This window comes from Ananas comosus, linkage group 10 (genome assembly GCF_001540865.1).
Source record: "Ananas comosus cultivar F153 linkage group 10, ASM154086v1, whole genome shotgun sequence".
Lineage (NCBI taxonomy): Eukaryota > Viridiplantae > Streptophyta > Magnoliopsida > Poales > Bromeliaceae > Ananas > Ananas comosus.
Genome location: NC_033630.1, coordinates 9,544,651 through 9,569,443, shown reverse-complemented (window position 1 = coordinate 9,569,443; position 24,793 = coordinate 9,544,651). Strand labels below are relative to the sequence as shown.

The window sequence follows — 24,793 nt, the reverse complement described above, 5'->3', positions numbered from 1 at the left end:
TTTAATTATCAAATTAAAAATTAAATATCTATTGGCCAACCCCGCTTGTCTAAGTCGGTTGGATGGCACCTCCCCTACTGGGGAGACTTAGCTTTGAAACTCCGTAGCAGGTATGGGGCTTACTGAGGTTTCCGGGTTTCAGGCGCGCATGGACTCGTAAATTATTTATATATATTCTGCATTTTCTTGTCTGATGATTGGGCACTATCTTTGGTCTAAACCAGTTGAGATTTTGTCAGCCAGTCCTCCAACTAGCCTTCTTGTTTCTCTTTAAATTTTTTTATTTTTTTATTTTTTTTATTTTTTTAAAACGATAGATTACCAAAGAGATTAGGAATATGATTTTTAAGTATTCAAACATAGGCTTTTAGTGTAAGGTGTGAGTTCTATCTGTCAGCCTTCTAATTAGTAAATTGAAAAAGGAGTAAAAAAAAATGAAACCACCTTTACGCTTCGTACCCTCATTTTAGACAATGCTTTTGTACATTTTATTTTTAAATGCAATTTATTTATTTTTATTCAACGGCTTATATTTAATTTTATTTAATTATGACCTGCAATATCAGATCACTTTGAAGGAGGTACCGATCACCAGGTATCTCAAAAAAAGACATTTGGTCTTTTGATTGAGGGATAATTAAGTAATTTTGTTGTATTATATTATTTAATCTAACATCCCTCTTTTCTATCGATCATCCCTAGAGCAAGTGGCAAAGGGTTTGGTGGTTGGTATCCGAGACCCAAGTTCGAATCTTATTTGATTCACATTTCTAGCTAAGTTTATTTCTAAATGAAATAAACGAAGCGGATAGCGTGCTACCTATCTCTCAAAAAACATCCCTCTTCTTTATTATTTATAAAATTAAGTACGGAATCTTCTCCCTATTTTATTAGAACTTACACTTTACAGTTATTTCATCTTCAACCTTAATTATTGGGTTATTTGCATACACGTTCCTCCAAATATAGTGAATTGCAGATATATTCCTGCAAAATCGAAATTCCATAAGTTGTCCCTGCAAAAGTCAAAAGTTATGCAGATATGTCCCTGCGGTCAACAGCCGTTAGTGAACTGTTTATTTTTTAACAGTTGAAGCGTGAAATGACATTTTTGCCCTTGCAAATATATCCCTCCAAAAACCCTAACTGATAAACATTTGCAAAAATATCCTCGCAAAAATGCCAACGGTCATTTTTGTTCTTTATAAGTGAAATGTCCATTTTGCCCTCACAAATATATCTCTCCAAAATCCAAAGTAATAAAGTTGTACAGAAATGTCCCCAAAAATGACCCTAACGGTCATCTTCTTCTTCTATAAATTCATCACTCCATTGCAACATATCATATAACTCTTTTTTTGCTCTTTTCTCCTTTATTGATCCACTATTTTCTTTCTTCTTTCATTTTGATCGGTTAAATCGCAGCAATTTTATTTTTCGATTTTTTTTTCTTTTCTAATATTTTTATGATGAGTGAAAGATCAGTGGATTCTTCTTCGAGCAACCAAATCCCTAAGTGCGATTGCTTTAAAACTTGTAGAATTTGGGTTTCAAAGCAACCGCACACTAGAGGTCGTTGGTTCTATGGGTGTCCAAACTGGGAGGTAAGATAATTTCTTTTGCATTATCTGCAGTATTTAACCCTAACTTTAAATTTTAACCATTTACTAATTAGTTTCATATTTTGCAGAGTAATGAGCACTGTAATTACTTTGGTTGGATTGATGATGCACACCACAATACTATTGACTTAAAATACCAAGTACAAGTATTTCAAGAAGCAGTGGAGCATTGTATTCAGAAGTTAGAAAAGAAAGCTTTATTTCTACTTAAGTTGCTTGTATGTTTAGTATTGACTAATATCTTGTTTAGTTTGACAATGTAATGTGAGTGATAATTGTACNATTTTCATTGCCATCGTTGTCATGATCGCAACATTATCATCTCCATCTTCATACGACCTTTGTAGGTTTTTTCTTTAAATGGTGATTCTAGGCAGGTATCAATTTTCAATACTTATATTGGTTAGTTCAATTCATACATTTTCCTACCCAAAAAATAAAACACACTTGAATTTTTTATTTTCCAAACTCCTTTCTTCTTCCTCTTCAATATTTTTTATTTTTTCTTCTATTATTTATTCGCCGTATCGCGCGAGTTACTATACTAGTTGTATATGATTTGCAAAGTAGAATCAATTTTAGCATAAGCATATAATTAGTCGCAGATTGTCGGATCAAACAAAAATCTCCTTACATGTCACAGCATATTGTACTTATATTAGAATGTATTCATAAAAAAGTTACATAACAGATAGGGCAAAAGAGTAAATCAAATCCATACACATTAAACAAATAAACAAACAAAGCTTTAATAGATAAACAATTCAAAAAAGTTTCTTATGATAAATTATAAAAATTTTAATTTTAATTTATTATGATTTTTAACATTCACGTATTATAGTAAATGATGGACGAAATAATGGATACAGTTACCTAGCAACCAAAAGTTAGTTAAATATTGTCGATCCTATGCAAGAAAAACTAAATCAGACCAATCAATATGTGGTATCCCTGGAGTTCAGCTGTTGAGGCTTGTCGACAGCTCTGGAGAGTGTCGGGACAAGTCTGAGTCGCGTTAGTGCGAATTAGACGCTAAACGGACTCATTGCGACGCGAGAGCAGGGTGTGAGCTTTGCAAATTGGAAAAAGGCTGTTTTCTACCTGTTGTACGAGTACAACCATCGAGTTGTAACCCGTACACTTCCTGTACCGGTACAGCCATCGAGGTGTATCGGTACACTTTGCCAGAACCCGCGCATCTGCTCTCGGGTTGCCATTTGTACCGGTACAAATGCCCGTGTACCAGTACACCAGGGTAGGTGAGGGGCAAATTGGTCTTTGCCATGCCTCGTTCGTATCACCCTTTTTCCCCAGCTATATACAGGTGCGAGGAGAGCTGAGAGAGATTAATTCCCCTGCTTCCTTCCCTTTCTCTCTCTAGCTTGATCGATTGTGGAGGAGCTCGGTTGGTGTTCGAGTGTCACCGACGTCGCGTCGCGGTGTCGTTTGAGTGTGCGTTCGTCATCGTAGCATCGCGAGGAGGCCGGGCGAGGGTGCGATTCCGCCGTTCTCGACGTCGCGTCGGATTGGGTTTAGCTTTTGAGGTGGGTTAAACGTCGGTTTAGCTTCTAAGTGCATTTATATAGTCGACATGTGTGCGAGGTAGTATGTTGTATATTGCAATTGCTCAATTCATTGATTTAGTATAGTTGTTCATAAAATCTGAATTGGAGCCTTGTCGTTTGCCTATATCTACTTGCACATGTCGAACTTGGATATGACTTAGGAGAAAACCTGTGATTCGAACCTGTCACATGTTTAAACTATCTGATTTAACTCTAGAAGCCGTTGTTATTTGTATCGTCGCAGTATCAGCGTGGTGGATACCCCAGATAGTTTAGATTTCAGTTACGCTCGTGCTGGGATGCCGAGTGTATTTTTACAGTAGCGTTCAGATTGTTCCGGACTGTTGGGTGTCGTCTGGGTTGACGGTGGACCCATAACGCCGTTTTGGCGTCAGATTGTGCCGAGGACATGTGACCTGTTGGTTGTTAGACCAGTTGGACCTGATTTACTTGACTTTGGCTTGTGAGAGTCTGTTTGAGCTCGACAGAGATACGCTGCATACTCGGTTGGGTAGCTCCCACGAGTGCCACTCCGGAGACGGGCGTTGTGCTTTCACGTTGGTGTCATTCGTACAGATTGGACTCGCTCTCCACTGACTGCTTAATGTGGAGGTAGCTGTATAGTCGCAACCGGATGGGACGGGTGTCTTCACAGTCCCAGGAACGGGTATGCTTACAGTCCTAGTGAGATCGGGTCAGGATTGATATTTACTACAGTTGGTTAGAGTAGAGCATGATAGTGTAGTGGCTTGTAGCTGTAGATTTTTCTTCCAGCATTTTTCTACTATTCTTGCTCCCTTCTGTAGACATAGTGGGTGGACCGACGTTGTTGAGGGCTGTACCCACTGAGGACTACTTGTGTTTACAGTAGTTCTCATGCCCAGTTGTTACCACTGTTTTTGGAGAGCCTTCGGTTCCGGCTACTGCATCTTCTGAGGCAGATCGTGGCAAGAGCGTTGCGAGCTAGAGCCCTACCCGACGAGTCGCCGAGCTAGAGGATTACCAGCTTTAGGTAGTGTGGTTTTTGAGTTCATATACATACCTTTACTGTATCTCGCTGGGCGAGCTTTTGTGTACTGGTTGTTGTATGTATAGTGAACTGTCTTTTTCTACCTGGATATCTTTGTCTTCTAGCAGCTCTATACTACTGGTCGTAGTATTGTATATTTTACAGGTATAGCTATCGCTTCGTATACAGAGGAAATTTCTTTGTATACGGCGGATTTGTCGGCGGACCCGGGGAACGTGAAATCCGAGGTGTGACACAATAGTTTATTTTTGATTCATTCTGTGACACCCCAATAGTCCCACAGCGGATGGAAATAGGTTGTCATTGGATTTATAAGAGTATTCCACCCTAGTAATAATAACTGGGCTTACGTATTTTGAGCCGGTAGTTTGGGCCCAACAAGTTATTATTGCTAGCGGGTCGGATCGCGTCGGATCGTTACATTTTGTATCAAAGCCAGTTCACCAGCTGTAAGTATGAGATATAGTCTTGGCTGAGCCAGGGTCAAAATGACAGACTAAGCAAGAGTCAGTGATTGACAGGTTATGTCAGGGTTGGAATGACAAAGGCTAGCAAGACAAGCTTCACATCGCCTGGTGATCTTGGGCTGTGTGTGCTTAGGGCTGATGAGGACGTCAGGGCCTAAAAGGAGGGAATCTGTGACAACCCCAATAGTCCCACTCAATTTTTTTTTTGGAAAGGCTTTTTCCCTTATTGTTGGATCAACTAAAGCTTATCTGATAATGGCTCCAGCAAGAACTCTGGCCATGGCTTTAGCACCCACCACCATATCAAGGAGAGCAGAGAGAGAAAGGGGGGAGAGAGAGACAGAGCTTGAAAGGGCTTTGGGTAAAGAAGGAGTGAAATTTGAAGTGAATTGGGTTTTGAGGAGCACCGTGAAAATTAAAAAAAAAGAGAGAGACAGAGATTGAATACAGTCTCTTCTACTGAAGAGATGGGAGAGGAATAAACACGATCTCTTTCTTTTACACTATAGGCTACATCTTTAATAAATAGAGAAGTGACCAGAATCAATGGAAGGAGATGGATAATAAAGTAAGTAGGCCCCACATTCAAAACTTAAGGTAATCTTGACACGTGGAGAAAATTATGGGAATTCATTATAGTTTATAGATAGATTGTAGTTTTTTAATTAGTTGATTGATTTAAAATATTGGGATCCATGTTAAAATTTTTAAACTTATTTAACTATTTATTAAACACTTTTGTTACTTTTATTTTATTTTTCTCACATATAAAAAAATTAAAACTAAATAGTTTTAGAAAATAATAACAACGTAATATTTATCAGCATGTTAATTATAAAATTTTATTTGTTGATATACAATATAGAGTTGAGCTGGAATACTGTCAGTAGTATTTGGGCTCTTTTGCTATCGATTGTTTAGCCATTAGATTTACACTATAATCAAATCCACCCTTTAGATCATACTATTCAACCAACCACTAACTCAATCCTAGAGGATCACCACTAAACCCTAGGGGACCGTTAGCATCTTAACCCTACAATTTTTCATCCATTGCTTAAAAACTCGATAGCAAAAGGTCCAAATACTATTAATAGTATTCCGGTCCAATTCATATAATATAAGTTATTTGTAAAATTTTTGTGCATCTAACGGGTTTAATTACTAGTTCTTACTATATCCTCTTGCTTATTTTTTTGTCAAAATAAATAAGTGTAACCCTGTTACCTTCAATAAACAACTCTTTACGGACTGGTAGCTTATAATATTGGTTCAAAATAATAGATTTGTTGTCACTAGTTTAGAGATTACAGAGAAAATAATAATAATTTCCAATGAATTAGTAATAAGGATATTTTGCATAAAAAATTTACTATTCTTGTATTTTTTTTTTGTAAAAGTAGACCATTTTTTTTTTCAATCTTGCATATTTGAATCGAATTTTAAAAATTGACCAAAATGTCCTTATGTCTTAAACACTCCAGCTCTCTCTTATCTGCCCCTTCTCACAGGCCCATATCTTTGCTAGCAATAGCTACCTCGAGTACTCATCCCACCTTTGTCGTCTCCAAACCAACTCCTCCATCGTATTCACATCGTGGTGTTCCTCAGGAGTGAGAGGAAGATGACGAAGTTGACTTGCTTGTCGTTGTGACTGCTCGGAGTTTTGCCGAAGACACAGACGAAGGTGGCAGAGGAGAAAGGCTACAATCACTAATCGATAATGCTTGCGAAGCATGTTCATGGCATGAGTGTGGCCGATGGCGGCGAGGTGGTGGCGGTAGTGAGAGAGAAAAACTGGCGGACGATGCGATGTTGCATTATTTTTAAAAAAATTGTATTATTTGAACATATTTTGCACTATTTAGTAAAATAATTATATTATTTTACAGTTTATTTTGCATTTCAAATAGTGCAACTTTCTTGTCTAAATAGTGTAATATATTTTAAATAGTGTATTTTTTTTAAAATAGTGCGACATCGCTCTTCGGATTTTCTTCTCTCACTATCACCACCATCTCACCACGACGGTCACGCCCACTCGTGAACCTACTTCAGGAGCATCCTCGACTGGCAATCATTTCCCTCCTATGCCACCTCCATCTCTATTTCTGGCGATGCTTCAAGCTGCACACTTGTCTCTATCATAGCAACCTCACCAGAGAATGCCAAGAACGGCCATAGCCACGAATGAGTCAAGCTTCGTCATCATCCTCTCGCTTGTGCGTGAGGTAGGGAAGAAGCGCGGTAGCACATGGGGTAGTGGAGAAGGAGAAATGAGAGGAAGCAGAAGAAGAAAATGAGCAAGAAGAAAAAGAATATAGATGTTTTGGTCAGTATTTATAAAATTCGGTCTAAATCTGAAAAAAAAGTGATCCACTCTTGCAAATCACAAAGCTAGTAACTTTTTTGTGCAAAATGACCCAATAATAACAAATAAAAATAATTTTAGGATATATAATAAAAAAATATAATTAAGCCACAAACTAAGTGTTGTTGAGGTGGTCTGTATATGTACATATTATGTCGTCATAGCAAAGTAATAAAATTCTAACCAAATATGAGTAAGGGCATTATGGTAAAATCAACAACCCATACGCCACCAAAACAATAAAGAAATCTCATTCGAGAAGTAACTCAACAACAACCTACGCACACTTGACCCATTTATTTATCATTCCAACATTCCGAATCTACCCCTCTCCTTCCGATTCTCGTCGGCGCCGACGACGACGACGACGACGACGACGAAGAATTAGGGTTTTTCCTCCTCGCGACTGCGAATCGATCCGAACCCTAAAACCTAATGCGATTCTCGTCGTCGTTTTGAAGCGACTTAGTGTGAGATCGAGGGGATCCGGGGGGTGTTTAGAAAGCCTAGCGATGAAGGCCTCTTCCGGCGCGATCAGCATCGAGAGGATCGCAAGGAAGGTCGATGTCGACGATCGGATCTCGCTCCGTAATTACTACCGGATCGCGGATAGTCTCGTTAGACAGGTATTCGTTCTTTAATTTTTAGGATTTTTTTTTGTAATTTATTCATCAATTATTCGAGAGGAGGAGAAGAGGAAGTTGTTTTGCTTTGATTCATGTACAAATTGGTGTGATTTGCTTGTTTCTATTGTTACCCATGTGAATTCATATGGGAATTTGGTGATTTTAGGTTGCTTTTAGTTGCATTGTTGTTGTTCTTGTTAGTTTAAGGGAATTTAGTCTTGCTGCTTACTATTAGGCTCTGATTTGTCTTTTGAAACACTGTTGGGAGGTTTTGTCGTAAACTAATTCGATATTATACCTGCAACTATTTTCTTTGCAAACTTCATTGTAGTTTAAAATTGTCGCAGATGTGTGTAGAACTTTCATATATTTCCTGTCTTACATTTGTTTATGGTATATATAATTCTGAGATCTTGTTGAAAGGCGATGCCGACTGTGGCAACATGGTGTTTCGGCATGGTTGATGCCATTAAGTAGAATCTCAAGAATGATAGATTGCTGCAGCATTACAGTAATTTACAGAATTGTAGAAGATCACCTTGGCTGCTAGAGTATCCATTCTATAGCAACTCATTGTCGTTGGTGTTGTTTAATTCATTCTGTAGTTATGAGACTTAATTAACAGTAGAATAAATTTTTGTGCAGTTGCTTCATAAAATGCTTCATTTCCATACATTTGAAAGTAGTTTAAGTAGAACTCCTCTTTACCGCTTCCCACCTTCAGTGGTTTGGCTAAAAAGAAATACTTTTCAATAGACCTTTCTTCTCAGGTTTAACGTTATTCGTGAATCAAGAGGTCAATCCCTCTTGACTCCCACACTTCAATTAGTATTATGACTGTGGAATGGTTCTAGAAGTCAGCATACTAAGCTTTTTCCTTGCTTGAATGTCTTAGAGAGTGAAACTGTGGCAACATCTAGGGTGGGCAATGTCTTCAATGCCAAAAAAGACATGATCATAGGAATGAGAACGGATAATCAGTCCTCAAATGCTAGGCATAGAATACAATGCTTCTGTCTCCAAAGGAGTTGTCTGTGTCTGCTTTGAGTAATGAGGAGAGCTTTGGCAGGAGAGCATCGACAAGAAACTATGTTGTTGTTGTTGGTTTTATTTTATTTTATTAAGTTTTGGGCTTTGGGGGAGGGGGGGAGGGCCCGTGGGCATAAAGTAACTTGTTTTCCTCAAGAAGATCAGAATTGTTTTTTTGGCTAGAAAGTGGAATAGAACTCGCACGCTGAAAGTTCAACTTCATTTAATTCTCTTGGCCACGTATATTGTAATATCGAGCGTCCACTGTCCACACGAATGTCTTTCCTGGCCTTCTGAACACTACCATCCTTTAGTTTCTTTGTAAACTACATCTAGAACAGCTAATTATATTTTTGATGTTTTTTAAGAACACAAATCGTGCCAATGCTTTCTATTTACAGTTGTTTTTATCTGAGTGAATTGTGCTTATATTGGTTTAATAATCTAATGTATATTCGTTTATGACATTATTAGAAATTAAAATCAACATATTTGCTATTACTTATGCATATATCTAAACTAATATTTGCTGTGTTTTTGTGCCTCCTTTCCTTGTTGTCAAAGCCTCTAAGTTATTATCATATTAAAGCAAGTCCTTCGTTATTGAATGAAAAACAATCTCATCCTGTGACGTAATTGATCTCTTTCCTTCCTAATAAAGAGAACTAACCTCTGAAATTGTTGCTTTATGTAGGCCAACATCTATCGTGAGGAGAAGAACATCATTGATTTATATGTAATGCTTCTGAGGTTTTCAAGGTAGGGGGTTACTTCTGATATTACCATATGTGCTGGTTGAGTTTTGATAAGTCATCAACATGATACGTCATCAACCATGTCGTTGGTTCAAAAACTTCTTTACTGCATCTTTTATAGAGCAGGAGGCACTTAGCATCTTGCTTTATAACTTCTTTCACTTGCTTTAAGTGATTTGACTTTTACTGATGCAGCCTGATTACTGAGACTATACCACTCCATCGTGACTACAAGTATTCTCTGCAAAGTGAAAGGCTTTACTTTCGAAAGGTATTCACAAACTGTTGAATTAACTGTCAGTCTTGTTCAGACTTCATGATCTATGAAGAGTAGTTGTATTATGTTTATCAGACTAGCTGCTACTATTTTTTGATGTGTGTCAACCTTTTCTACCCCATGTATTTTGTTGTTACCTCCTAGAAGGCTATCAAACTGCTTAAGAAGTCCCAAGTTTACCTTTTGTATGTCTAGGCAGTACGTTGTTCTGTAGATATTAAATATCTGGATTAGTTTTACTCAGGAGTAAGTTTTGTAGCTATACGCTGATGATGAATGTATAAGAATAACTCTCATTAAGCATATCATAAGACATGTTTCCTAAAAATGTGACTTGTTACGTTTTATATGTACTGCTTAAACCTCAACTTATTCCAGGAAACAAATGCGCTTGGTATCCTTAAGCTGAAAAAGAGCTTCATTTAGATATGCACTTAGGCACTCTAAAATGTTATCACTTCCAGTAGATAAGACTTGATCTGGCAATTAGTAGGATCACGGATAATAATCTATTAAATAGGCAGACTTGTGTTGGGTTATATTCACCGCCTTCAGGAGAGACAGAAAACTACCATAAATTATTTTGATACTGTTATAAAGATATGTTGAATATATTCTAGCTTGAATTGGCAAGTGCCAAGTAGTAGAGACCCGGGAAAGGCACCTTTTAAACATGTAATTACTATGCGTATCTATGTTTTGGTGTAGTGCCATGATGCCTAGCTTGGATTGTATGTCGGTGGCCGTCATCTACTTTTGGATAGCTCATTCCCCCAGAAAGCTTTGTGTGGATGCTTTGGTGCCCTGTGGCGACATTACTGATTTTTAAGGTTTTTCTTTAATTTTTCATTAATACTAAACTGGAGTTTACAACACCTTTTTGTTCAGAAACTATTGAATGCGCTGACTGAGCTGGAGAAACTACAGCCAGCTGTGCGACAACGGCTCGAAGAACTTAATGGGACGTCTAGAAATCTAGCAAACGGAAGAGCACAGGCTAAACAAAATGGATTCGCTCTTTCGGTCAACCATCAAAAACCAAAATTTTATGAATCGATTATGGTATGATTGTTCTCTCATTGACATGGGTACAAATATTGTTTCGACAAATTTATATTTAACCTGCTTTTGACTGTTGCATTCATTTCCTCTTCTTGTCTTCATGAGCGTGATTTGTGTCTCAGGTTCAGAGCAGCATTGTTGGACAAAATAGCTACTTTCAAAAGCCATATACTCAAACAGAGAAATTACCACTAACTAAGACAAGAGAAGAGCAAATTCATAGATTGTAAGGCTTGCTATAATCAAAATTTTGCAAGTTAGTGTTAGCAGAAATTTTCATATATATATATATATATTCCTAATGTGCTGTGAATACTTCTATCTGCACATTACAAATAGCAATAGATTATTATGTTGTCATAATGTGATTGTTACGTCGACTTGTATGTTTTAGAATATTTTATAATCTTGAATTTGTTCTCTTCCTTTCATATCGGTTGCTAATTCAGATGTCTTTGATTGGAATTTCTTAAAACAAGTTAGTGCACTTGAACATTTAAATTATTGAGGTCTGCTTTGAATTATTGCTTTTATGTATAAATTAGAAAATCATAACTTCTCAACAAAGGCATACACGTGTGGGAAACATTATTTTCAATTTTATTGTAAATGATATTAACTAACAGTCTTATTTGATATTACTTTTACAAACCACTAATGCGCTAGTAGCATTCATTTCTGTTCCAGAAGAACTATTTTCCTTTTCTTCTTTTTCTCTTTGTTTATTGGCTACCTTGGAATAGATTTTGAACTTTTGGGCGTCCCTGTTCACCATCCTTTATCCATGGTTATGATGAATGTTTCATGCATCATTCTTTGGGGTGAACGGCAAAAATTTACTTTTGAAAGGAAATAAACCATGAGAGGGAAAAATTGACGGGAGACGAGAAAATTTTGGAGAGAGGAACATGGAGAAAGAGTTTAGACGAGGGAGAGTTAGAGGAATAGAGTCTAGTAATTGATAGCATTATTTTTTCTAATATGTACCTATGTTACTTTTGTTTTTACTTGTTTCCAAAGAAGGAATGAACATGACTCCAGTAGTTGATTGGCATGTTTCATGTTTTGCAGAAGAATAGAATCTCACTAGCAAATTAGTTGATCTATTTTGTATTGTGAGATGAAAGTCGCGAGTACATTAGTTGATCTATTTCATAATATAAGATAATTATATATATCATTGGTGAGATTACTTATTTTGGCTCTATGAGCTGCTACTTTTGGCCCAAAAATGAAGATTTTCCTTTTAATTATAAACTGTGGATATCCATTTATGTTGTGAACTGTGTAGCAAGATAAGCTAGAAACTGTTCTAGTTATAGCACTAAAGGTTAGTCTGTGCTAACATATATGTCAAGCAGGAGCAGTTATCTGTCTTTCCTGCTTTTGTGCTTTATTCTGCTTTGTTATTTCATGGCAGGTCTCTCAATATCCCACGTCCAAAGCAGGAAACTTTATCAAGACATTCCATCTTGGGACCGAACGGTCTTCATGGGCAGTGGCAGCCACCTATTGTTGATCGAGGGGTATTACTAAATTTACAAAATGTTCAGATTCGTAATTGCACAGGAGCACATCTGACTCTTATCTCTGTTTCTTTCTTATTTTCTAATCAGATTCAATATCCGAGCAACCTGGATTTGACATCAGTTGACATCCCCAGGTTATTATTTTTAACTTTCGTTTATCATATATCTACTTTCGTTTATCTTTGTCTGAATTATTGACACTATTGATTTAGGAGTTTATATAGGTACTAAAACTTTGATCTTTGTTGCATAACATGTAGCAGGAAAATCTTTTACTAGATAAAATTGATATTCTTTGGTTTATGCTGCATTGTTAGCTGTATTGAAAGCTGGTTACTGTTTTCACTTTTTGAGGCAATAGGGCTCTAACTTTAGGTGCAGGAAGGAAACACCTTAGCTATTCAATAATAGGATTCGAATCTCAGACATGCCATATGAAGGGCCTCTTTTTTCTACTCTATAAGCCTAGTTTACTCTAAGGGTTCGTTAGGCCCATGCTATATTATTTGGATTCCCTAATATCTAGGGGTGGAAACGAGCCGAGCTCGAGCGAGCTTATCTTAGCTCAAGCTTGGCTTGAAATGAATTTCGAGCCTAAATTTAGGCTCAAGCTTGGCTTGAAATTAATTCGAGCCAAGCTTGAGCGAGCCTAACTTCGAGTCGAGCGAGCTCGAGCCCTAAACGAGCTGCTTGAAATTCTTAACATTGTGCAATCTATAGTTTAATTTTTATAAAACATTATCTAAAATTTGATATAAAAAATATCTAATAATTTAACATATAAAATGAATGCATGAAATACGATATTATAATATTAAAAAAAATTAGGAAAAGCGATTCTACGAGGAAATGAAAAAGAGAGAAAGATAGCAATTAGAGTAGGATTTCGCTGGTTTGGTTTTGTGGGGCCAATAATCTAAATTCTATATACATATAATTAAAATACATAATATATATTATTTTATATAATTAAAATATATATTATATGTAACTATATATAGAGAGTTTGGCTACTATATATACTTTTATAAGTATAAACCCCTTTATACTCATAAGTTTTCGACCGTTAGATCTATACTTTTGACCATTTTCATTCGTTAAATCATACTATTCAATGAACCACCCACTCAATCTTAGGGGGCCACTATCATTCTAATCGCACATTCAACAGCTGAAAATTTATAAATATAAAAGGGTCTATACTTATAAGAGCATAGTAGCCCAAGCCTATATATATATATATATATATATATATATATATAGAATTAGGCTACTATACTATTAATAGTACAAACCATTTGCTATTAGGCCTTCGGCCCTTGGATGAAGGGATGTGCGGTCAGGATTATAGTAGCCCCCTAGGGTTGAGTGGGAGGCTAGGAGGCTAGTTGAATAGTATGATCTAACGAATGAAAATGGTCAAAGGGATAGATCTAACAGCAGCAAATTTGATAGCACCAAATGCTTGGTACTATCGATAGTATAATAGCCGGACCTATATATATATATATATATATAGGCAGATCTGATGACAAAAAACTCAATAGTACAAAGCGCTTAGTACTATCAATAGTATAGATAGTATAGTAGCTGGACTATATATATATATATAGAGAGAGAGAGTCCGGCTACTATATTATCGATAGTATCAAATGCTTGGTGCTATTGAATTTTGTGCCATTAGATCTATCTTTTTGACCATTTTCACCCATTAGATCATATTATTCAACTAACAACCCACTCAATCCTAGGGGATGACTATCATTCTAACTGCACATCCCTTTATCCAAAGGCCGAAAACCTAATAGCAAGTTGCAATTCTAGAGGATCACTATCATTCTAACTGCACATCCCTTCATCCAAAGGCCAAAAACCTAATAGCAAGTGGTTGATACTATTAATAGTATAGTAGACTAATTTTATATATATATTTCGAGCTTTTCGAGCATAATTCGAGCAAGCCGAGTAATACTCAAGCTCGGCTTGAAATTAATTTCGAGCCTAAATTTAGGCTCAAGCTTGCTTGAAATTAATTCGAGCCGAGCTCGAGCGAGCCGAATATCAAGCCGAACACGAGTCGAACACGAGCTGGCTCGCTCATTTGCCAGCCCTACTGATATCCAGTAAATATCATAGCATATAGGTAATTCTACTTAGTAATCTAGTCAAAAAGTTTTTATTTTGGAAGGAATAAGATTCACCCAACAGGCTATGACACCCCAATAGTCCCACATCGGATAGAAATGGGGTTGTGTTTGGTATATAAGAGATCGTAGACACTGGTAATAATAATTGGATTTCAGTATTTTGAATCGGTGGTTTGGGCCCAACGAATTATTGTTGCTAGTAGGTACGGTCGTTACATTTGGTATCAGAGTCAATCATCGGCCGGAAGTGTGTGACAAGTCTCTGCTAAGCTAGGGTTTGAATGACAAGGTGGCAGGCTATGCCGGGGTTTGGATGACAAGGCTAGCGAGACAAGTTTCACATTGCCTAGTCATCTTGGACTCTGTGTAGGACTGACGAGGATGTCAGAGCTTAAACGGCGGGAGTTTGGGACACCCCAATAGTCCCTCATCTGATAGGAATGGGGTTGTGTTTGGTATATAAGAGAGCATGACCACTAGTAATAATAACTGGATTTAAGCATTTTGGGTTGTTGGTTTGGGCCCAATGAGTTATTGTTGCTAGTGGGCTGGGTCGCTATGCAGGCGTAACAACCTTATTAACGAAAGAAGGGGCTGGTATCCCACATTCTTGAATGTGGTCCTTAGGAAATCCTAAACCCTTCGATTTAAAATTTAAATTTAAATATAGAAAATTAATAAGTGAACCTCAAATATGAATTAAACAATTAGAAGTCCTTATAATCCAAATGATAAATTAAAATTTAATTGCAAATTATATGAATCCCGAAAGTAAAAATTTAAATGCCGAATTTAAATTTTGAATATGAATTAAATTGAAATTCAAGAGTTGGCCTTACAATTTGAGTTCAACATTTGAGTATGTTGAACTTTTTAATGTAAATTAATTTAAGTTAAATTAAATCATTGGATGTTTATTTGAATTCAAAATTAAACGTAAAATTGAAATTGCAATTTGAACGTATGATTTTCACTGTATAATATAAGTTTAAAACTTTAAATTATGTTTTCTTATTAAGATTTATAATTTGAATTAACTTTTGATTTCTAATTTGAATTAAAATTTTGAACCAATAACATATATAACGAATTTAAGTTTGATTTTTTAATTTCAAAATCACAATTTTCAGTAGTTTAATTTATATACTAATCTTTGATTTAAGTTCTAACAGTAATAATGCCTCTAGAAGTGTGAATAAGTAAAATTTTTGAGTATAAGGGTAATCCTAGAAAATTGTCAATGTTATTGTCTATATTACTACGAATCTAATGATTAATCCGAATACAGTAATCTCAATATTTCTGGTAATCTAAGATGAGATTACTATACAAATCAAGCACAAGAATGCCACATTTCCGAGGAAGCTAGTTCTTAGAAATGAGGTTCTCTTCATCTAAGCTTATTTTGGGAATCCTTTATATTGTGATCTAAATGCGCTGTGAAGGAAAATGTGCTCTTGATCATGGTTAGTAAATTCGCGAATTATTCGCGAATTTTTGAAGAAACGAATTAAACGTCCGTTTACGCATTTTTCCCAAAAATTCGGAAAAAAACGCGTATTTTTCGTCAAAAAAACTCACTCACGAATAATTCACGATTCGCGAATTATTCGGCCGAAAAAAAGGTCGTTGGGTCGCAGCCCTTGTGGCTCGTGGGTAGTGGGCTTGTGGCTAGCCTAAAATAGAAAAAAAACCCTTGGTTTGCATAATCGCCTCGCCCCCAAAACAGGGAAAAAAAAAACCTTTTCGAAATTTGAATTGGCCCCCTTGCCCCTAGCAAAAATGCCCTAACTCCTCACCCCTGCCGCCTACTACCGACCCAGCCCCCCCACCCCTTTCCTTCCTCCTCTTCCCTTCTGGCCGCTCAACGAACGCCATCGGGTTCTTCACTCCTCAGAAATCAGAACCCTCCTCGTCGCCTCTTCCTCTTTCGCTTCCGCTTCTGCTCTCCAACGATGGATCAGTAATCAGAAGCCGTTGCCGCCCACTCCTGGTACCAGCGCCTCCACGCCCACCCCCCTCGAGCCCCGCCCGACCTCGCCTACGCCCGAGCCAAGGTCTCCCTCCACGACCGCCGCGTCTGCGTCGTCGCCGCCCACTCCTGGTACCAGCGCCTCCACGCCCACGGCCCCCGCGCCCCGCCCGACCTCGCCTCGCCTACACCCGCGCCAACTATGTTTTATATTTAATTTTCAGTTTCCAACTATATTTTATATTTAATTAATTATTTATTTTAGGACATAATATAGTTTGCTATTTTTTTTACTAATTAGCTTAATGTTGTAGCTCTTTATTCTTATATTCTTAAGAAATATGAGTATTTATGCTAATAGCATAAATTTTGAGAGAAAAAAAACTTAATTTAATAGCTGAGTTTTTGACCCCGAATTTTTAGTTGGCGAACGTATAATATCCGTATAAATCACGTATCCGAATAATTGGTGAATCCGTTTTTTAGCCGAATTTTTCAACAAATTTAAAAATTGGAAAACGAATTTTATCCGAATTATACCCGTATCGAATTTTTGCCGAATCCGAATTTACTAACTATGCTCTTGATAGCTCAAGCTATTACATTATACAAAAAAGCAGCTTAGAGTCTTTAGTCTGCAAGTCCTTAATAGAATGCTAAGGTGGTTAGATCTGAAAACAAGGGAATAAAATTTTAATAAATGAGACTTAATATAAGAGATAAATTTAAGCTGAAAACAAAAATTGTTAGCTAATTGGAAAATCTTGGAGTTGGAAATTTTCTGCATATGTTGAGTAGTTGACCTAATTTCCCCGACAACTCAATAATGAAGTTACCTGTCCTGCTGCCATTTGCTTCCAACTTGAGGGGCCAACTAAGTTGGTCAATCTGTTGGCTGGCCTGACTGGTCAACCTCTCTTTGACGACCACTGATGTAGGGTAGTCATAACATTTGGAGATCACTTCCGCTTCAAGAGATAGATTACTTAGAAATACCAATGGTTGGAATGCTGGTCGTTAGATCCGGACAACGGAAGTAGTTAAATTAAGGTTATTGTTTCGTTCTATTTCATGTATTTGCAGAATTATATGTAGGCTGAAAATTACGATGTCTATTAGGAATTCTTCTTAGGAAAGAAGCTCCTTAATCAGGTTCTTGAGTTTCTTTTTTATCATTTTGTAGATGAATCAACATTTTGGGTACTTCGGAGTCCTAATCTGACTCAAAATTTTTTTTTTAGTAGGTCCTATGAGAGTCGCAGATAAATGCAGGGATTGATTGATTGTTTACAACTACTCTATAGGGCCATCTTGGTCCTTTATATGACAATATTGTGAACTTATTTTTCCACTCATTTCGTCATCTCCTGATTTTTCTCATTTAAAATCCCTTCTGTTAACTGCAATTTTCCTTTTTGACTGCTGGGAATAGAGTTCTCACTATCTCTGTTTCATCAACTTATTCTAATTCCAATCTGAGAGCAGCTGGTCTTTCTTCAACATGGTGTGACATCTCATGCAATCATTTTGCATTTAAATGTTGATTGACTCATTTACATCATAAGAAAATGTTAAAACATTATCTTTGTTTAACCAAGGACTGATTAATTTTTCACCAAGGTTTCCTCCAGCTATCAAAATCATCGTTGTGTTCTAAGAAGTATTCAAGGACTTATTAATTTTTCACCAAGGTTTCTCCAGCTGTCAAAATCATCATTGTGTTCTAAGAAGTATTGTTTTCATGAACTCCGGATGCAAGCATACGCCTGTGTGTCTACAAATACACATATATGCACTTATATTAGCATTTTGTTGCAAAGAAAAGTACTGCTCAGTATGTTAGAATACCAAAAATATGTACTATTATTGTTCGTACATAAAATTGGCAGTGGAGGTTTGTTTCTTGCTCAGTGTTTGGCACTCTCTCTATTCCCTCTTTCTTTCTCAAACCTCTTCTCTTATATTCTTATACTGGTTCCATGCACTTTTTCTGCTCTATGAGATTGATTTTATAAATAAGTTGACAAGTTATTCTTTTATTTCTTTTTCATTTTGTTTGTAGCATCTTGGTTCAGCCAATACAAGATGTACCTGTTGAAACAAAAGATAGTGGACCAACAGAGAAAGAAAAAACTCCACTTGAGGAAGTTCTTTCCTTGCATGATACTACATCATCAGTGCAGGAAGAGTCTCGTCCTATGATTACTTTTGACGTCGCAGAATCTCTTGCTAAGATGGATATCTCGTCCGAACCTTCTCCTCCACCTGTTCTTGCAGAAGTTCAGGATTTGGTTGCTGTTTCTTCACAACTTTCTGATTCTATTTCTGGAGAAACAATACAGTTGCAAGATGAGCTCATTCGCACGCAATCTCCTGTGCAAGTTCATATAGTAAGATACTATAGACTTCGTTGATCTCATGATGATTCTCTTTCTTTCTCAACCACATTGTATATCAGAGAACCTATGATGAAGAAGTTTAATTTTGTCATCTTTATGTGTATATATAATTCATGAACTAATTGCTTTTCTTTCTTGGTATATATGACAGTCAACAACAATGATGGACAACTTCATGAGATTTGCAAAATCAAACACCGACAGAAACTTAGAAACCTGTGGTGTACTTGCAGGTTCACTTGTAAGATATGAGCATTGTTAAAACTGTCAGTAAACTTGAGGAAGTTTGAAATTATATATTTATCTATTTCTTGCTCTTTTTTTTGTCACAGAAAAATAGGAAGTTCTATGTGACAGCTCTTGTCATACCAAAACAGGAGTCGACTTCTGATTCAGTAAGATAGTTAAGAGTATTGTGCTTCTTTTCTGTGCAAAATTGATGCATTTATTTTCCTGAGAATTTGTTTTCAAAATTTTCAGTGTCAGACAACAAATGAAGAGGATGTATTCGACTACCTGGATAAGAATTCACTTTTTTCCCTGGGGTGGATTCATGTGAGTGTTTCTCGTCAAAAACTGTGAAATTCATGTTAACCTGTTGCCTTGTCGATGATCATGAGTTCTATATTGAATAAATCTTCATAGCTTTCTTTATTATAGTTTAGTTTTGGTCTCCCGTAGTTATAGCAATGTGCATGCAAATTGTTTATGCTAAGTCTTAGGTTATTGCCATATTGATTCATAAAAATTAGTGAGGTAGCCCATTTCTTCTTGGATCTCTTTCTCCTCCATGGAAGATGTTGTGAAAGTGTTTTGTGCGTAAGTGTTGACATCGACCTATGGATTTTAGTGAATTGCTAATATAGTGCTTTCAGCCTTTTCTAACATAAGTTTGGCTTTGTGGATATGTTCTCAAACCTTTCAATGTGGTTATATATTACTATTATTCTATGAAGCATGGATACTTCAAATTTCACGCCGTTTTCGTATCGGATACTGATATGTGCTCGATACACGCCTGATACATGTCTGATATGGGAATAAAGTATTTGACTATTTCAAAAACAAAAAAGAAATATCAGATGTGGCTCAGATAACGGGGGGGATACGTTCGGGTTCTTTTTTGGTTTAAAATGATCGAAACTCAATTTTTTTGAAAGCCCACATCCTAACCCATCAGTAATAAGGAAAAGAGTGAGAAAAATGCTAATCTCTCTTCAATTTGTTATTTCTTCTATCTTTTTGCTCTTGGATAGTTGAAGGCACTCTTTCTCGCCGTATCTCCACGGTTTAAAGTTATGGTTCAGTCGTTTACAGCTTAGCTTTTACTTTCTTTTATCTAATTTGTCAACCTAGAACTTATCAATAAAGCCGATCTAATTTGTCAACCTAGAAGTAATCAACAAAGGCCATAGAGTGATTTTGTTTTCTTCTTATATTAAAGTGTTAGTATATTTTCTTTTATTAATATTTTATATAATAGAACTTAACAGAATAGACATATGTGATGAATGACTAATTATCTAGTTCGTGCAACTAAATATCTATTGTTATCATTTGATCAAGTTCGATGGTAGTTGGTTGATACTTTTTGAATTATTATTTTATACGATTGATTATCTTTTATGATGAACAAAGCTAGAACAATTATACAAGTTAATATATATCAGTATATATTACTTAATATTAATCGTATCCTGATTGTCCTCAATATATCGTTACATATAATTAACATATATTTAAATATATTTAAAATAATATTTTATTCAAGTATACCCCACGTATCGTATTCTAGAGTTTTTAGGAATTGCCATATCACCGTATCCGTATAGTGGCATATCTGTATTCCCGTATCGGTATTTGTACAACATAGCTAGTATTACTTTGGCCTTTACACATGCTCACAACCTTTCCACCTGACGATTCAGTGAATGGTTGACTCTCAAATAATAATGTATCAGGTGTTAGGCTGGGCTCCTGTTCAATCAAGCTGATTAGTTACTATTTGCTAACGCATATTGTTTCTCACTCAAATTTCCTTCAAATATCAATAGGAGTTGATTGCAATCTGAATTGCTGAAATCATGAGTCACAAATGACTTTTCAAGGATATAAAACTTAGACAGTATAAGCTTCATCTTGTTTTTCTCTTCTACTATGATAAGAATTTTGGATGTCTTTGCACGTCAATTACTGGTGTATCCCTGCAACTTTTGGAAGTAACTCATATATCCCTCTAAACTTGAATATTATCCCCACAAACTTTTGGAAGTAACTGACGTATTCCTAACTTTTGGAAGTAACTGACGTATCCCTCTAAACTGAAAGGGTGCTGCTGTTCGATTATGGATGCTGATCTCTATTTTGTAGACTTCCATTTGGTTTGACTCTTGTACGTAATGGAGCAAGTTGATTGGTTTCCATTAAAGGGCATTTATAGCAAACACCGCCAAGAGGGGTTTCTGCAAAAATATCTGTCTGGGTCTTGTGCAGCTCAAGCAGGCAGTTCGATGGTGGGGTATGCTTGACTTTGACCATTCGGTGATGTGCATGGTGGAAGGAAGAGAGAGAGAGCCTCACGAAAGTTTAGGGGATAAAGACGGATGGGCTTAAAATCTAGATTGCAGTTCCAAAATAGCGTTTGTACGATGAAACCGGAGAAACTAGTTTGAAGATTGAGAGCCTAACAATCCTCTAAGTAGGAGAACTATAATTATCTAGAGATAACACCTAGTGAAATAAATAACTACGTAATGAACAAATTTTAAATAATAGCAAGGAAACCATCTTCGTCCTAAATCCTAAGATGAACAAAATATCATAATTGAATATAGATCTGGACACGAACTTAGCTGGGTTGCATTCAAACACCGCCTATTTGGGCTGCATTACACCCGTTCTCGTTGCTTTGATGTTTGTGTCACCTGCAGGAGTGGATCTTTAGAAAAACTCGTATCCACATTATGTTCATGGAAAATCATATAGTTTATAATTTCTATTGAGCAGGTTCCTCATAGATAAGGCAACATACAGGGTCTCTAAATCCCAGGAGAAATTTACTACTGCATCTACAATGAATTGCAGAGCCTCTTTTCTTTTCGTTGCTAGTATTGATCTATTGAGAACTTAACAAGTTAATTGGTATGATCTGATAATACATTTTGCCAACTCTGTACTCTTTTGACTTATCCCGAGCAAGATATACTTTGATAACATCTGTGTATCAATTTATCTTTCTATTCAATTCTTTGCCAACATGTTGTCAATGTTCTCAACATCCCTACTGCATTTTGTATATTTTTACCTTGTCACTGCTCCCCTTTTATTTACTTTTCATAGAACTCACCTGCTATTGTTCTAGTGATATACAGAGTACCTTGATACACCTTTTCCATTTGTTAGTTTTTAACACATTAAATCTTAATTCTAAACTATCAACTCATTGGAGAAACAGCCTATGTATTTTGTTCCTTGAAGAGACAGACATTGTTACCACATAATTGACCTAATGTTTATTTTCACTGTGCAGACTCATCCTACTCAGTCATGTTTCATGTCATCAATCGATGTCCACACACAGTATTCTTACCAGGTAGGTTATTTCAAAGCTAGATCCGTCTTCTGCTATGATACACTTCAAACTGATGTTTTAATCTAAATTAAGTTATTATGGTCTTATTGGTATCGAGCCGTATGCACTTACTGCTGAAATATGATTAGGTAATGTTGCCTGAAGCCATTGCAATTGTTATGGCACCAAAAGATGCTTCAAGGTAAGAATGCCTCTTAAATATTTGAGACTTCCAATAATATTGTGCTTCTCTATTTCTTAGTTTTTCCGTTTTATATGATAAATGCGTAATTGACTGTCCATGAAGTTCCTAATCTCGATCTGGGTTCTTTACATGATTTCTGCATGGGGAATTTTTTGTGATTTGATCCTTCAATTATGAGAAGATGGTTGCCTCCCTCTCACATGTATTTATTCTGCTGATTTATGGAAGCTCTGGTTATATAAACTATATATTCATGTAGAATCAATTCATAGAAATTACACAGAAATGAGAAGCTGAAAATAACTTGAAACATTTACACCACCTATATATATATATATATATATATATTTATATATATATATATATCCCTTGATTTCAGTTTCCAGGTGTATATTTTGAGTTCATTGAAAATCCCTGTAGAACAACTCAAAACTTCAGATATCTAATGAAGGGAAGGGAACTTTTATAGACACTCTATCTAACGGCAAATTGCTGATAACTGATCGGCATAATTTCATTGAACTGTTCCAAAATTAGCTTATACTATCACAAGTTTTTACCAGGAGTATAATAGATTTTTGTTGCATGAAATTTGAACAGACAAGTTCATGTTTTTCCTTTTTCAATCATGTCAGGACTAATGGGATATTTCGGCTGACTTCGCCGGGGGGCATGTCGGTTGTAAAGCAGTGCGATCAGAGAGGTTTCCATCCCCACCCATCGCCGCCGGACGGTGGTCGCATCTACGACCACTGCAGCGATGTTTACATGAATCCAAACATCAAGTTCGATGTGGTGGATCTTCGGTGACCACTGTTCCGTTTTTGGAGTTTCTAGTTGCGTCTGATTGTTTTACTTGATTCAATATAGATGATATCTGTATGATAACGTCATCAATTGTACATCAAACGGCATGTATACATATATACAAGGACATTTCTGTGATGCTACTCTGTACATATTGTTATACCGAAGAGGTTGATGTTGGATGATGCAATTTGCACCATTTGTTAAACAATTCAAGTAACTGTAATTGTCTTCTTAAACATATACTTGTACTGTACTCTTATTGGTATAAATCCTTTAGGTGATGGCACTAATCTTGAAACTGAGATATCAGTAATGCATGCAGCGCAGATCTCGTTGTGTGGACATTTCTATATTCCTGCATTGAGATTGCTGGATGTACATTTATGTGTAGGGCAGATTCTCCAATTATGTTGGAAAATTTCAGAATTTTGGGAGAGACTCTGTAAGAATTCGTCATTGTTATTTTGTTTACCGAGAGCTTCAATTTGCCTGCATGTGTGGTTTAGCGTATTTTTATTTTATAGTAGGCACCAAAATAATATAATTTGTAAATCACAACAGTGAATTGATACATCTTACAAGTTACATGATGGTAAATATATAGTAGCAAATTTACTGATTTATAATTTACACTAAGTTTATAGCGTAAAAAAGCCGAATGATAATTTTTAAATCTGTCAAAAAAAGCGCATTAAACTATCCATACAATCTAGGGAGTTCTATTCTGCCACGCGGCAGGCTCTCATTGTCCCTTCCAAAACCCAACTTTCAATAGAGATCAATCTGGGCCGTCCATTTTTTTTCATCCGATGGCTTCCTTCCCGTGCCCTCTCTCTCTCTCTCACCGCCTCTCTCTCTCCCTCTGTCACCGCCTCTCTCTCTCTCACCGCCTCTCTCTCTCCTTCTGTCACCGCGTCTCTCTCTCTCATCGTCTCTCTCTCTCCTCTCTCTCTCCCTCCCTCACCGCCTCTCTTTCTCTCACCGCCTCTCTCTCTCATCGTCTCTCTCTCTCAGCGCCTCTCTCTCTTACTCTCTCAACGCCTCTCTCTCTCTCTCCCCCTCTTTAATTACCTTTCCCTCCTTCCCCCGGCTTTCTCTCTCTCTCCCCCTTTCTTTTCCTTCCCTCCTCTCTCTTTCTCCCCCTCTCCCTAGCGCGAGCGGGCGGCGCAAGCGTTCGGCAACGGGAGGCGGAGCCGCGGGCGGGCGGTAGAGGGAGGCGGAAGCGCGGGCGCGGGGGCGGGCTCGCGCTGCTGCGGGCGCGTGCGCGGTTGGTTTGGGCCAATGAGGTTATTTGTTGTTAGCGTGTCGGGTCGTTAATTTTATAACATGTATAATAGAGTGCACCATAAAAAAATA

General features: G+C 36.8%; 1 protein-coding gene across 1 annotated transcript; it reads left to right on the top strand.

Annotated features, from left to right (window-relative positions):
• Positions 7,317–23,727, top strand: LOC109716491 (AMSH-like ubiquitin thioesterase 1). Its single transcript, XM_020241970.1, has 14 exons — positions 7,317–7,681; positions 9,405–9,469; positions 9,661–9,736; positions 10,631–10,804; positions 10,927–11,030; positions 12,225–12,330; positions 12,421–12,467; positions 18,515–18,842; positions 19,003–19,092; positions 19,184–19,246; positions 19,332–19,406; positions 22,381–22,443; positions 22,572–22,624; positions 23,263–23,727. The coding sequence occupies exons 1-14, from the start codon at positions 7,568–7,570 to the stop codon at positions 23,435–23,437; spliced, it is 1,533 nt and encodes a 510-aa protein (XP_020097559.1). The 5' UTR covers positions 7,317–7,567; the 3' UTR covers positions 23,438–23,727.